We start from the raw sequence: 14,916 nt of genomic DNA, 5'->3' as shown, positions 1-14,916 counted from the left end.
CATCGTTCCTTTCTGACAATGGAAATTCCGTTTCCTGTGTCATCGTTCCTTTCTGACAATGGAAATTCCGTTTCCTGTGTCATCGTTCCTTTCTGACAATGGAAATTCCGTTTCCTGTGTCATCGTTCCTTTCTGACAATGGAAATTCCGTTTCCTGTGTCATCGTTCCTTTCTGACAATGGGTATTCCGTTTCCTGTGTCATCGTTCCTTTCTGACAATGGGTATTTCGTTTCCTGTGTCATCGTTCCTTTCTGACAATGGGTATTTCGTTTCCTGTGTCATCGTTCCTTTGACAATGGGTATTTCGTTTCCTGTGTCATCGTTCCTTTCTGACAATGGGTATTTCGTTTCCTGTGTCATCGTTCCTTTCTGACAATGGGTATTTCGTTTCCTGTGTCATCGTTCCTTTCTGACAATGGGTATTTCGTTTCCTGTGTCATCGTTCCTTTCTGACAATGGGTATTTCGTTTCCTGTGTCATCGTTCCTTTCTGACAATGGATATTTCAGTTATATGTGTTATCGTTGCTTTCTAACTATAAGAATTTCAAAATTACAAATAGCTGTAATTTAACATTAAACTGAAATTCTCCAACTGATAGATAAGTTCTCCGTACAAAAATTCAGAGTTAGTTTCTTTATAAATGAAAAAAAGTAAAGATGAATTGATGAGTTAAATTTATAGAATTTGGTCTACACATATTCAGATAATTTGAAGTTTGCGACAGCATTACATCTGAACTGAAGGTATTCTGTTGATAGAAAAAATGGAGGTTAAATAAACTCCAAGTGGCAAGCCCTCGGCATAATGAGTTATTAGGGTTAAACAAAGCTAGGCAATCTACAAATTTAGGCAAACTACATGCCTAAATGTGAAAAACAACCATTATTATGTTCTTCAAGATGTATGTAACTCAAGAATTGATAATAAATAAAGCAAAACACACTTCATTATTTACTCATTTTCAAATATTTCCTCAGGTTTATCTATTCAGTTGTTCTCCTGTAAAATTCAGAATTTATAAATATATATATATATATATATATATATATATATATATATATATATATATATATATACTTTAAGGACATCCTGTGTATGATTCAGTAAATGATTTGTATTTATACATACTTTGCCTTTATTTAGAACTTGGTACTATTTTGAAAAATCTTATGCGCGTAGCAGCCCTCAATATGCAAGATAAATGAAACAGTTCTTTAAAAAGAAGCTTACCACATCTATGATTTGCTGCAAGGTGAGACCGAAACTGAGAAGAAGGGGTTCCGATTCATTGGCCACCGGCCTCTCCAGCACATTATAGCCGGTCAGCAGGTCATTCAGCAAACGCTTCTCATGAGGGCCTTGCATAGAATCTGAAATGAGGAAAAAGGTATGAATCATGAGTTGCGTTTTTTTTTCATACTTGAAATAAATTAGTTATAAAAAAAGGAAATGTGCATAAAGCGCTCAATGTGAATTAAGATATTTAGTAGTTGATAGTAAAAAAACAGTCAACTCATAGATAATGCGATTGTGTTCATTAACAATGATCGATTTATTACCATATAATGAAGGGAATTTGCGAACTTATTAAGAAATTTCAATCAAAAATAATTATATAAGTTTTTGATACGTGCAATTTTATGCCCTGCAATATTCATTTTATTTGGTCTCTAAAAGGTACGGATACCAGTTCTTTACGCTTCTTATAAGTCCCACTACGAACAAATATATAAAAAAATTCAATAAAGCTCTTAAGAAAATTCAAAGAATTGATGCCAATTATATAATGCACATGGTTATGCATGAAATTAGAGTCTGAATGTCAAAATAATCTAAGAAAATGTATTGAAAATGATGTACTAAATTTTTATTAAATGATGCATTAAATTCTGCAATGCTCCTTTCGTCTTAATTTCCGACATCAATGCTTGGAAGATCCAAGTTATCCCACTCTTATCTATTCATTTCGTTTGTAAAGTTTTCAATAAATTGCAGATATGCATCGCCAATGAATAAATATCTAACTTAAGTTGTCATATTTGCAGGAATTTTTCTGTGAGAACCGAATGGGTTATTATCCAAATATGCTGATTTTTCATGTAAAGAGAAAATTATTTTGAGAAAGAATTTGTTATACAATTTGTTTATAGTTTAAATTTTCCATTTACCGATCACTTTCAGAATTTTATTTAGTTTTTAAAAAAGTATAATCAAAGAAAATACAACAAACTGAAATATTATTATTATTATTGAATAATAACTTCATACGTGTAATTTAAGGATGGCGTTGAGGATATCGAATGAAAGTGTTTCAGAAAGCTATTTAACTCTTGATCAAAAAATTAACTTGCTAATTAGATGACATATTATTTGTGGCGTTATATAATTATAGTAATTAAAATAATAATAGTATCTGTAATGTTGGAACATTTTAAAGTGATATTGGCATTTTAATTTAATTAAGATTATCATTCAATTGCAGATTTCAAATTAAAAACTGAGTAATTCGATGCGCGAGTCAGAATTGTCAATGTATGAAAAAGGGATTAATTTGATGAATGAACATGCAGTTCTAATAATGGTTAGAATTCATTATCTAGAATGATTGACATATCTTGTTACTGCCGACATCTTAAGTTTTAATGAAGACTTTCATGATTCTTTATTATTATTATTTTAAATTATATCTGATTACTATAGAATTCCAATACGATTTAAGTATGAAATATTAGTCGTTAATACAAAGACTGATAACGCTTTTTTTACCTCTTAATAAACATATTGCAAACTAAAATACCTTAAAAAAATCTACTTGAGATTATAATCAAATACATGGCAAAAAGGAGCAAGATAGATGGATCAGGAACTCATGAAGAAATTTCAGCTTTTCCAAATCTTCAAATGCAGAAATTCATTAATTTTTTCAAACTTGGCTTTAGATAAATGTAAATTGTAACTGCGAAACAGTCAATCGTTTAGATTACTTATTGGATAATATTGTACGATAGTAATTAATGAAGCTGTTTTGCTGTTCCTTGCATTGATGGCCGCATAGCTTTGTTTAGTACGTAATAATATTCTGCATACACTTAGGATTTTTTTTTATTTAATACTTTTAAATAATTTATTGAATTAATAGGCAAATATTAATTTAATTTATAGGATGAGAAAAATATTAGTAAAGAAAAAAATTCTGACAATAACTCGAACTGGAGACATAAATTTCCCCACGCTGCCAGAAACATGGAGTCAAAATGACTGGATTGTTATTTTTCAGTTTTTTTTTTTTTTTTTCTATTTTAAACAGCTCTGGAATTTATTTTGGAAACAATGCATTCTGGAAGTCATGTAGTTATAAAAAAATTAAAAATATTAATATTAAAAATGTTAAATAATATTATTATAATATTAATTATCCAACATTATAATATTAAATATTGGAAAGGTGTTATAAGAAAAACCTAAACAATTTTTTACTGAGTATTTACTTCAGTTAGATATTACGGAATTACACTCAAGTTAGTAACTGTTAGAATTTAATAAACAAAAATAAAGAGTACAATATTTAAAAATATTATTTTAAGAATATTTCTTTGTTCTTTTTGCATTATTCAAATAAAAAGCAGTTTCAAAAGCATGGAATCGATGTCTCCATCAATAACAATAAAGACTTTCAAAAAGAATAACTCGGTTATGCTCATATGCTCATACTTGGGCTTTCGGCTACAAACTGCTGAAAGAACAACTTGAAGGTACTGAGGAGATTAGTGTATTCATGGACAATGTACCACGTGATAGTCAGAGCTAATGAACAACGCGGAGTTATTTTGACTCCCGTCTCCAGTTACGGGTTAAGATAATAATTATGTCGATATAAATGCATACATTTTAATTTATAAAGCTTTCATGGAATTTGTTTGCAACAAATCCATTAATGATTTTGATTCTATGTATATTTTTATGTCATATTCTATACATAAAATCCTTACTTCATTTTACTTTGATCATTCTCAAGATGACAACATTTTTCAGTTGAAAAAAAAGGATTTTTTTTTATGTGTTTGTGGATTAAAGGCATTCTTGAGCTGCAATCAAATTAGCCCATAGGATTAGACGGGTCTAACTAATGAGAAGACGAATCTTGTAAAATGCCCCCATAACAAAGTATTTCCAAACTTTTCTTTGCGCATTACAAAACATACATTCAAAAACAGATTTTCATATAGAGAATTATCATTTAAACTGAATTTATTCAACTAAACCATTCTATTCAACCCAATGCGTTACAGAGATTTAATGTTTTCCTTTTTATTATTGATTAGAATGTATTAGGGCTTACAATATACAAGAAAAGTTTTTAAAAAATGACGAGTAGGCACTTCTGAGTTCAATAGCATGCGTATTTACATAGTTACCAATTTAACGCACTTGATTCAAGCAGCAGTGCTTCACTGCTTCTTGAATCGAAAATCGTGCTTCATTGATATTCAGTCCTTAGCAATATTCCGGTTAATGGGATTACCACTCTATCGGTGCATCCTACTAACAAGAAAAGATGCGGTTATTACTAGGATATGAGGACAGCGTCTCTTCTTTGGATTTTTTTTCTGCTTTGGAAAAGAGGTATTGAATATTTATTTTATAATAGACTTTGCTTGCAATTTTAATACTAACATGCTATGAAGCTAATTTTATCTAAATATGTTTAGATTAACCTGCCTCTCAATATATATTAGTCTATTCCCCGAGTCTATTAGTCTATTCATCCGATTTAACCTGTAACTGGAGACATGAATTTCCTCAAGCGGCCAGATACCCTGAGTTAAAATGATTCCATAATTATTTTTCTTTTTTTGTCTTGGAATTTATTTTAGAAACACAATAATTCTGGAAATCATGTAATTACCAAAAATATTAAAAATGTTAAATGTTGGAAAGATTTTATCAGAAAAATCTCAACAATCTTTCAAAGAGTATTTACTTCGTTTAGATATAACGGAATTATCTCAATGTTAATAACTATTTGAATTTAACAAATAGGAATGAAGAATACCATATTTAAAAATATTTTTATGATTATTTCTTTTTGCATTATTTAAATTAATCCTTTGCAGACGAAAAAGTAATCCGGCGCATAATTATTCACCTAATACAGAATTGCTTATATCTCTGAAAAATATATATAATTGTTATTATTAGAAAAATTATTGTTAATAACTTCTTAAAAGATCCGGACCGCAATTTTATAGAAACGGTTTTCTACCACATCGTTTATCTATCTAATTGATCAAAAGGAGCCATAATTAATCAAACACTTTCTCAATACCAATCTTCTAATCAAATAAAAAAAATTGCAACTCTCTTGTTTGAGTAGAACTGTGCATAATGTACTTCCAATATCTTCATATGTATGTAAAATACAATGAGAGTCAAAAGAAAGCAAACTCCCACGATTGATATAGAAAATATTTTATTTCAAATAAAGTATTGACATTTAATACAAAATGAATATATACAATTATTAACTCATTTTTATGGAATGCAACAACTTGTAAGTGTCCAATTAAATCAAAAAGAAATAATTTAATTAAAACAAAAGCAAATTCCATGCGTCAGAAAAAGTAAACAGAGAACACTGATATCGACAAAACAAAGAAATCTATAATATTGATATTTTATCTGGAGTCCTTTAGATTTTATCACTGTCTATAATCGTCTAGGCATAGATGTGAACAGTTTTTTTTATTGTTAATTTGGTAAGGATTTTTTGCCATTCTTTTATAACAACTTGCTTCAATTCTTCCTTATTAGAAATGGTTCTTTGGCTTAAACCTTCTTAAGATATGTCCATACATTTTCAATGGAGTATAGATCTGGTGACTGAAGAGGCTGGTCCAAAGTCTTCGCAACACGATAGAACAACCATTCTTTTACAATCTTTGATGTTTGTTTAGAATCCTTATTAGTGATTTTAGGATGTTATTATTAGGATCCTTATTATTATTTATCTTATTATTTAGGATCCTTAGCTACGTGATAGTCCCAAATTCACCAGTCTAGGGACAACATTATCTTTTAAACTATTTTAGTAGTCCGCTTTGTTCATTGCAGATTCCAGAAATACTAAATTACCGACTGCAGATACCGAAATACACCCCCAAATCATACCAGATCCACTCCCATATTAATTGTCTTAACTGAATACTTATAACTGGGTTTTTTATTCTTTGGCCTCCACATTATTGCGAGCTTTTGTGTGCCAAAAAATTCAGTTCTTTTCTCATCACTAAATAAAGTATTATTCCAAAGATCGAAAGCCTTATTAAGGAACTATTTGGCAAACAGAAGACGCTTTTTCTGGCTCTATTTCGGGATGAGTGATTTCTTACGTGGAATCCTGCCATGAAACCCATGTTCATGAAGAGTCCGTCTTTTAATTCTTGCACTTACTGCTTTCGCTTATCTTTGCGAGAAGCCTTGAGATATTTTAACAGCAATTGGATTAGCTTTGACCTCTTGTACTATTGCTTTCACTTCTGTATCAGCAAATTGTTTTGGTATTCTCTGAAAATCTTTAATCTGTCTGTATTTGGAATGTTTGTAAAGAACTTTCTTCATTGTGGATGGATCCTTTCAACAATTTTTCCTATTTTATGTAAGGATTTACCATTTCCTTCAAGTTAATCGTCAGTTTTCTCTTTCTAGTATTGTTTGTTTCCCAAACGCAGAATCTCTCAAATATTTCTAGAAATTTATATAAATTCAGGCAGAATATAAGACTATAATTTATATTGCGAAAGGCCTGCAAAAGGCATCTTTTCTTCTCCTCCAAAATTCTAGAAACTGACCGTTGTTTTCTATGTCTCTCTTTTTGTCTGTGATGTGATCGTAAAATGTTGTATTGCTTTTGTGTTCGAGAATATTAAAAAGGATTTTATGTGTCACATGCCTGCTTTTTTGGTATATCATTAATTAGCAATCACATGACATCGAGTAGATTTCAGCCCTCTGATTCTTACTTTAAGAGAATTTGTGTTAATTTTCGTTTCATATTTTTAGAGCCCAACATGGGACGTGGTCGTTGAAAAATAATTTGAGTCCGAAATGGATGTGACACCACAAAAAGCACAAAGAAAGGTACTAAAGACATCGTTTATGTGTTCGAAGAAACAAATCGACGATGAGTTCGAAAAAGAAAATACGGACACTAAACAACTTTTGGTTTTGAAGGCGCAGTTAAATGATAAATTTCAGCGTCTGTAAGAGTCCCAATCTGAAATCAATGTTCAGATATTCAAAGATGAAAATGTTGAACAAATGTTTGAGGCTGATTTTTTGAGTGCAGAAAAATATCTAGATCGATATACCGAACTGTACATAAAAATTGATTAACTGTCACTAAAAGAGATGACAGAAATAGTATCGTCACAACGCAAATTTCAACTTCCAAAAATCGAATTAAAGAAGTTTAGTAAAGATTCCAAGGAATATCTTACGTTCTGGACTCAGTTTGGTAAGATTGAGGTGAACAGTTCTATGCCGTCTGAGGATAAATTCCAATATCTTCTGAAAGCAGTAGTTCCAAAATCGAAAGCTGCCCGAGTAATCTAGAGTTTTCCAGCTACAGCAGATAACTACCCGAAAGCGACTACCCAGCTCAAAGACAGGTTCGGACGAGAGGATCTCTTGGTTCAAATTTACGTGCGGGACTTATTATCCATGGTTATGAAAAATGCTATATATGGCCGTGCGATGACATATTTTCCTGCCCTTTATGACGAACTCGAGTCGAAAATTAAGAGCCCTGAAGAGTTTAGGTCGAACTCAGGAGAAATATGGCAAATTTCTAAGTCCTCTAGTGGAGTCCTGCCTGCCCGTAGAAATTCTCATCGAATGGGAACGACACATGAATTTGAAAGAGACATCTGAAGGAACACGATCCCTGGAACAATGACTTAATTTCCTAAACAAAGAAGTGAGGGGAGAACAACTTATCGAACTTGTTCGATATGGTTTTGTTTCTGGTTCGCAGAGAAAACGGGATATGCGCCCAAAATCTGTTCCGGATTATGGAACTGCTTCCATGTTGGTAAGCATGTTTGATAAAAACGCCCCAGGTAAGCGAAATTTACTTTGTATTTTTTTGCGGTAAAATACACTCCTCCAAGGATTGTTTTGAAGCTAGAACTATTCCTTTAGAAGAAAAATTTTACTAAGCAAAAATGCTTGTTTTGCCTGTTTTACTATTGGTCATTTTTCTAAATTTTGTAACGTTAAGAATCAATGTATATATTGTAAAAAAAACCATCTTTATTTAATGCGTGATAATCCTGAAGAAAATAGAGTTAAGAGTAAATCTACTGTAATAGAAACTAATTCAGTGTCTAATAATAGTAATGTAGATATTGTATATTTAATGTCTTTATTTGTGATAATACAATCGGCCAGTAAATCAATTATGCTTAGAGTTTTGATTTATAGCGAGTCTCAGAATTCTTATATATCTAAACAAGCAATAGAAAACTTAGGTATTAAATCAAATAAGAAAATAAAATGCAACATATGTTGTTCGGAGGAAAGAAAACAAAAACTCAATTTTATGATATGTTCAAATTAAAAGTTTTATCACTCGATGATACATTTTCTTTTTCTAATAGTTTCTATGTAGAAAGAAGGATTCGTGCCAAAATTAACTGATAATAACCTCATAAACCAACTAAAGCAAAAAGGGATTATTTTAGCTGACTTGAGAAATAGCGATTGATAAATCAACTTATTTCTGGATTCAGATATAATCGAGAGATTGTTTATGAATGAAACTGTCCAAATACATACCGGTTCGTCTATAATTAATACGCGGTTAAGAAATGCTGTAACAGGGAGAAAGAAAATATTTAAAAGGTGTAATGTAAACATAGAGCTGAGATACTACTCTGTGAATGTAAACTACGATATGACCTTGAGTGCTCTTTCTTTGTATCCTAAAAAGGCTTCGATAAGCGAATTATGGGATCTTGAAACTATTGGAATTAATGACCCAATTGAGAAAATAAATAAAAGTAAAGAGCAGTTGAAAGCCTTTAGAGTATTTTCAAAACAATATGAAAATTTTATCGGATGGCAGATACGAAGTTAGAGAAAACACGAGTGAATTGCTTTCGAATAAAGAGTTGACCTTGAAGAGGTGAATGTGAACACACTAAAACAAATGGGTTGTCTCGATGATTACCAAACGGTATTTAATGAGTGGGAAGTTTTAAAAATAATAGGAAAAGCCGGAAGTAAAACATAAGCTTATTTTTTGCCGCATCGACCAGTGACTAAAAATGATAGTATTACTACAAAAATTGAACCAGTTTTTGATGCGTCCGCTCGAGAAAGCGGGAAATGTTTGAATCAATTATTGCACACAGGTCCAAATTTAATTGACCAAATGCCGGATATTATAGATGGGTTTAGAAGTTACCCTATTGGAATTTCCGCAGACATCGAAAAGACTTTCCTTCAATTAGGGATTACTCCCGAACATCGAGATTTTTTGTGATTCTTTTAACCTAAAGAAGATGAAATTATTTACCGACATTGCCGTGTAGCTTTTGGGATATCATCAAGTCTTTTACTATTAGCTGCGGTTTTGTTACACTTGCTATAAAATGCACCTATAGAATATTCTGAAATTGTTGATAAATTGAAACCTTCATTTTATGTAGACAATTGTGTTACAGGGGTTAATAATGCGAAACAACAGGAAGCATTAATTGAAAGGGCTGACGAAGTTTTATGACGTAGTTGCTTTAATTTGAGAAACTGGGAAAGCAACATTAAGAATAATCATGTTTTTAAAAATAGTGGGGTTACCAAACTTTTAGGAATTTTGTGGGATCTGGATAAAGATACTTTGAAATGTAATTTAAATCTAGACAATTTTATGAAAGAGCAACAAGCATTTACGAAAAGACATCTATTGAGTGGTATTCAGAAAATTTTTGATCCGATTGATCTACTAAGTTCTGCAACTTTGCCTCCTAAAATTTTATTGCAACAAACTTTTAGTCTCAATTTAAATTGGAATTCTATTTTGCCAGATGATATTATTAACGCTTATAAAAAGTGGCTAAAAGAAATTAATGTTTTGCATGATATAGAAATTCCTCGTTATTTTGAAATCAATAATACAACTCGGATGCATGTATTTGTCGATGCTTGTAAACAAGCATATGCTACATGTATTATTTTGAAGAAAAGAAACTTCGGAAGGTATAAAATTTTTCTTGTGTGAGCTAAATCGAGGGTAGCTTCCGTTAAAACAGTAACTATCCCTAGATTAGAATGAATGGCATGCTGTATTGGTGCAAGATTAGCACATTCTATGCAATTTGCCCTTAATATTACTGACGTAGAAACAATATTTTGGAGAAATTCTATGGTAGCTTTGTTTTGGTTGGGAGATAAAGAGGAATGGTCAATTTTCGTTGCATATAGAATTAAAGAAATAAAAATCCTTTTCCTAGAAGTGATTGGTGTCATGTACCCGGAAATATGAATCCTACTGATCTTATTTCTCCAGGGTGTTCCCCCAGTCATTTAATTGAATCAAGTAGGTGGAAAGGTCCTTCTTGGTTACTAGGGCCCTCCCATACTTGGCCTGTAAATGAATTAATTATTTGTGAGACTTCCAAAATTTTGTTAGAAAGAAGAAAGGTTAGATTATGAAATTTAAACGTGTCAGAAAAAGAGATACCTTGGTATGCTAAGAAATTTTATTCTATTATTCGATTAGAAGCATGGCTCTTAAGATTAATCAATAATGCAAAAAAAGAATAGTTATGAAAAGAGAAACTTAGACAAAAATTTATCGTCAGATGAGATAAAGATAGCTTAAGATCCGACTTATTCAATCTATACAGATTCTAAATTTTCCTGATTTGAAATCTGAAAAATAATAATTTTTAATTTATATGTTTTAAATTAAATGTTTTTAAAAATGTTTTTAAAGAAATAGTTTACATGTTTTTAGACAAATTTATATGTTTTTAAAGACGAGGAAGGTACAATTCGAGCAAAAACCCGAATTACAGAACGCATAGATACTCCTAACTTTTTATAGGCTATTCTCTTGCCTGACGATTTTATTTCACAAAACGATTTATTGAACATTTTCATATTGAAAATTGCCATGCTGTAACTTAATTACTCCTAAGCTTAATTAGAAAGAAATATTGGATATTAGGTGGAAGACGAACAGTTCGAAAAATATGGAATAATCGTGTGAAGTGTCGTCGATTTAAAAGTAAATCATTTGTTGCTGAACCATCTTCCTTACCTGCTGACCGTGTAAAAGTTGCAGCAGCATTTGAAGCTGTTGGTGTGCACTTAGCTGGTCTTTGCACTTAAAGCGAGTTGATAAGTCTTGGATTGTAATCTATACATGTGCCCTTTTTCGAGCTGAGCATTTTGAACTAATTTCTTCTCTTTCTACTGATTCATTTTTGTTATCATTTCGACGTTTTGTAGCCAGAAGAGGTAGACCTCGGGTAGTATGTAACGGAAGAAATTTCCGAGGTGCTTACAACGAGTTAGCGATTGTCGATTGGAATGGAGTTTCACGATATGCCGAATTACAACGTATAACCTGGAAGTTTATTCTCTCTACTGCAGCTTGGTGGGGTGGCTTTTGGTAAAGAATTGTTAGAACGTTAAAAGAGTTTCTGAGAACTCTTGGTAAAGCTATATTCCCATTTGAAGAATTGACAAGAATCTTTTGTGAATGCGAAAAAGTTAATTCACGTCCACTGATTTATCAGAGGATTTTCAGGATCTTACACCAATCACTTTAGCTATATTTTTCTGTGATAACCCAACATCTAAACAACAGACTTGGATGTTCTGGATTGTAATCATTTTCGTAAAAGATAGAGATTTAGAACAAAATTTATACAAATGCTGAGAGAGCGTTTTAGAAAAGAATATCTTGGCCAGTTGGTTCAGCTCCATCGACAACATCCACAGTCTTCTAGCATGCAGATAGGAGATATTGTATTAATTGATGATGATGTGAAAAAGCATCTTCGATGGCCTTTAGCCAGGGTCATAGAGTTAATACCCGAAAAAATGGACATACGGGGACAGTAAGAGTAAAACTCAACATTCAACATTAGTTCGTGTCATACAACAAATATTCCCTATTTAGGTGAGTGGTAGTGTTTTTCAAAAACTGCTAGGTCCACCTGCTGACTCATCTATGGACACTTTTGTCAACGATGTGAACTTCCTCAAGTGTCGAGATTCGGCCATTAAATAAAGAGACCTAATAGACTTAATTTTAGTGACTCTCCGGCTTAGTTTTTGAGCAGCTATTCTGCTCCTCAAAACGGGGGGACGATGTTGCGAAAGGCTTTCAAAAGGCATCTTTCCTTTTTCTCCAATCAAAGAGCAGTAGAAACTGACGTAACTGGTGACTTTTTTTCCTTCATCTCTCCCCTTGCCTGTGATGTGATCGTAAAATGATGTATTGCTTTTGTATTCGTGAATATTAAATATGTCTACATTTTTGGTATATAATTAATTAGCAATCACACGACATCAGGTAGATGGCAGCCCGCTGATTCTTACTTGGAAGCGAATTTGTGTTAGGTTTCATTTCAACTTATATCAAGATCTTCTAAGAGGAAAGTGGTGATATCTATAAAATTAAAACAGCTGAAGGAGAAAGACTTATGAGTGTTCACTTTTTTTTGGCGCATAAAATTGGGTGATCTTAGGTTCAAGTTCAGATACTTCTTTATATATTTTATTTAAATTAAATGTTTACATTTGCTTAAATAAGCTAATAATTGTATATATCCATTTTATATCATAAGTCAATAATATATTTGAAATAACACATTTTCTAAATTAATCACGGGTATTTACTTTCTTTTAACTCTCACTGCATATCAAAATGAGAAAATAGGTTCCACAATCAAAACTACAAGTGATTAATCGTGTGAAATGGGCAATGCCTTGGAAATAAATGGAAGGACATAATTTTCTTAGATAAGAAGTAATTTCATGTAGATGGACCTGACGGCTTCTGATATTATTGGCATGATTTACGTCGTGAACGAACAGTGTTTTCTAAACTTCAATCCGTCTCTCTATGTATATTCAATTTTTTATATATTGAATACACATAGAGACCATAGACCTTTGGAACATGTTCCTTTTTTATGGTCCCTTTCTCCAAATTTAAGCAAAATTGCATGTTTAATTTTTATATATGTCCTGCAAAGAGGTAAATTCGTATTATAAACAAAATTTTTTACTTTATACTTATAGATAATGTGGATTCAAAGGACATTGAAAAATTTGGATTGCCAACTAACTCGAATAAAAAAGCATAATAATTTACTAAGTTCCACTGAAATAAAAACATATCCTTACATAACAACATTATTTTAATAGAACCAACAAAACTTATGTAAAAGGGAATCAAACATTTAATCAATCAAAAATATTTTTATCTTCAAAATATTTTCTCGCCCATTATCTTGTCTTTGTTGTTTTTTAATATAAGCAACAACAAATCCTTCCACGGCGTATTTTGACAAAGCCAACAACAAAAATGAAACAAAATAAATCCAAATCACACATCCCAGAAAACAACTCCGGAAAGTAAATTCCAATTTTGTCTTCTGGAAATCTGAAACGATACTTGAGGATAAGTTGGGAAAACTGGAGTAAAGCCGACAGCATCTTCCACCTGTTGCTGCCTTGGATCGATTGTTGGAAAGGAGCATCTGTGCCTGTTGAGGCTGATGAATTTGAAAGTCATTTCTCTGTCAGAAAACACTGCATCCATTTCGGCGGTCGGCGCCTCCGAGTAATGGCCTCCTCCTTTCGCCGAGAACTTTTATTGCTTATTGCGGAAGAAGGCGATAACATTCGCGATACCAGAAAGTGGTAAACGCCGCTTAAAGAAAACTTTAATACGGGAAGGACCATTTATTTAATATGGTAGGCAGAACCGAATGAAAGATCATTCTATAAGGATTTTGAAATTTGATAATTTATGCATTAACTCCTTAAGTATATTTTAATAAAGTTATGCCATTAATTTAAAGTTTATTATTTTATAAATTTATAAATAGATAGAAAGTTTTTTTTGTTTAAGGCATAGAATAATTATTATTTTATACATTTTTGGTTCAAGTGTTATCTGCTTTTACTACAGTACAAATATTTAGTAAACACTCAAACTGTCGATGCAGCATACATAAGAGCATGCAATAAGCTTCCGAATTTGACTTTTAATTTTGCAACCCTTCTTTGGATGACTTTTTTCTTTTTTTGTGAAATAAATCAGGGTAGTATAATTCATGCTCTGATTAAAGGAAAAATCTTTTTAAAAAACAGTATGATGGAAATATCCATCATCACGCAAATTTATATGTTAAGACAGTACAAAATCTGCAATGACACTCACTTCTAAATTTCTCAACTACTTATCACTTTTATTAACAAAAAAAAAATCAGATTAGTTATAAAAACTATTTAAGAAATCGCACGTTTCTTCAAACCACAACAAACAGCGGAATGACAAGTTCAAACCCTCTGTAATTATTGTGACATTTGATTTTTTTTTTTGACAGCTACGTTCCTTATAAAGCAATAGTCGTGAAAATAGTTGCCAGCAACAACCAATTTCAGTACACTTGTTTTGAGTACAGTTTTCTGTTTACTAAATGTTATGATAAAAATTTCCATCACCATTCAAAATTTTTTCATAATATTATAATAAAATCATAAATATTTGTTTCATACTTCTAATTACATGAACATTTCTATAATCCTAACAATTTTATATTTCTAATTATACTCGAATTCCTAATTTGACATATTTAGAAAAGTCTTCGTTTTCTTCATCTGCGTAGA

The 14,916-nt window shown here is 31.5% G+C and overlaps 1 protein-coding gene across 1 annotated transcript in view; it reads right to left on the bottom strand.

Annotated features, from left to right (window-relative positions):
- Nucleotides 1–14,916, bottom strand: part of LOC129968558 (neuronal acetylcholine receptor subunit alpha-7-like) — a 191,113-nt gene that overhangs the window by 85,419 nt on the left and 90,778 nt on the right. Inside the window, exon 2 of the mRNA XM_056082572.1 lies at nt 1,234–1,373. Within this exon, the coding sequence (XP_055938547.1) occupies nt 1,234–1,373 (140 nt within the window). The remainder of the gene's footprint in view (nt 1–1,233; nt 1,374–14,916) is intronic.

The sequence above is a fragment of the Argiope bruennichi genome, chromosome 5, assembly GCF_947563725.1.
Source record: "Argiope bruennichi chromosome 5, qqArgBrue1.1, whole genome shotgun sequence".
Lineage (NCBI taxonomy): Eukaryota > Metazoa > Arthropoda > Arachnida > Araneae > Araneidae > Argiope > Argiope bruennichi.
Note: the sequence above shows the minus strand (reverse complement) of the source record. Positions and strands in the feature narration are given on the sequence as shown.